Source organism: Gregarina niphandrodes, assembly GCF_000223845.1.
Source record: "Gregarina niphandrodes unplaced genomic scaffold scaffold00025, whole genome shotgun sequence".
In the NCBI taxonomy this organism is placed as follows: domain Eukaryota; phylum Apicomplexa; class Conoidasida; order Eugregarinorida; family Gregarinidae; genus Gregarina; species Gregarina niphandrodes.
Window position 1 is genome coordinate 159363 of NW_011645794.1, and position 1651 is coordinate 161013.

The 1651-nt window shown below is 49.2% G+C and overlaps 1 protein-coding gene across 1 annotated transcript; it reads left to right on the plus strand.

The window, feature by feature from the left end:
* Positions 1-257: 257 nt before the first annotated feature.
* On the plus strand, positions 258-926 carry GNI_111980 (hypothetical protein; the record flags this gene model as incomplete). The annotated part of the gene is made up of 2 exons (XM_011133236.1): positions 258-352; positions 461-926. Coding segments are annotated over 2 exons (561 nt in total), but the record flags the coding sequence as incomplete, so codon positions are not given.
* Positions 927-1651: the final 725 nt, after the last annotated feature.

Genomic DNA, 1651 nt, shown 5'->3' on the forward strand with positions numbered 1-1651 from the left:
TTAGATGGACTAAGGGCGGTCAATTAGATGGACTAAGGGCGGTCAATTAGATGGACGAAGGGCGGTCAATTAGATGGACTAAGGGCGGTCAATTAGATGGACTAAGGGCGGTCAATTAGATGGACTAAGGGCGGTAACCAACAACGGGTTTCGTATGATGGCTAGGGAGAAGGTATACTAGGTTGAAATGATGGTGGGACTAGGGATGGTGCTGCGTACGTGGTGGTTCGTCATTATTCATAACCCATTATTATCTGATGGGAAATCGGGCGAGTAAGGAGGATGTTGATATTCCTCTAGTATCTAGGTTGAGGGATCAGATTGTGGCTCGAAGTTCTGTGCAGACTCGAAGGTAGGATTCTTCACCTGAACGGTAGTTGTTGCCATCCAATAGTAGTTGTTGCCATCCAACAGTAGTTGTTGCCAGCCAACGGTAGTTGATTGACTTAGTGTTTGTTAGCTATAAGATTCCACGAGGATTGATGGAGAGTAGTTCGAAGGACAAGTTGGGTTCAGTGACGGTTTCATATTCCGAGTTTAATAAGAACAAGTTACCTGTAATGTTTTACCCGACTGTAATAATGCGGTTTCTACCATTGGTACTAGACGAATTGCCTGTATTGATGGAGATATGTTGTACTTGGTTTGTGTGTTTGCACGATGCTGTAATGCTGCAGTATAGCAAGCGGATTCTATCTGGATTCGTGCGGACATATCGGCGGCATTTGTTGTTTACCAATGCGACATTAAGTGTGCAAAAACTACACACGTCAGATGCAGGCAGCAAACGTGTCGACTTAATGATCTATGCCAAAGTCCTGCCCTCGCTCCTAGGCGGGCTATTCAGCAACAGCAACGTCGTCGAACTCCGGTATATCAGCGAATACTACCACGACCCCAAGGACAAGGACGGAAGGACAAGGACCGTAAGGACAAGGACCGTAAGGACAAGGACCGTAAGGACAAGGACCGTAAGGACGATCACGGCTCCCCGGCATCCAACACCTCGGGGAGCAAGGTCCCGAACGGCAAGTCAGTAAATGACTTCCGGATGCACGTGCTTAAAAAGGGCCAACCGCGGGAACTTTGGGTCCGAAAAGACGCACCCTCTTTCCATGGTGAAGATGTCAGTGTTTGCGCCACACCCAACACAGCCCCCGTGTGCGTCGAGGACGTTGTAGAAATACCCGTCACACTCGCCAACGGTCGGGGAGTCATCAACCCATGGACCATCCGGTGGAGAGAACTGCGGAAAGTCAATGACCTTACCGGACTCCATTGCACACTCGAAAAGCACAATCAACTCTGGTTCGACTTCAACACGTTCGTCAAACGCAATTGCGCCAATCCTCCCACCATGAGTAACTATACACACATATATCCACACGTGTGTTCGCACGTGTGTTCGCACGTGTGTTCGCACGTGTGTTCGCACGTGTGTGTGCTCATATACGCAGGTGTGTCCTGCAGATCTTTTTGGAGACTCATTACAACTAAAGTCTGCTGTTTACGCCGGCTGCTCACTAACTATTGCCAAGGCTCTTTATCAGCCTAAGCTGCTGGGCGCCATTGCCAACACTAAGGAAGTTCTAGGCTCGGAGTGGACTGTCGTACCGAAGGACCGGAATATTGTGGTCCCTCTACAGCGTCG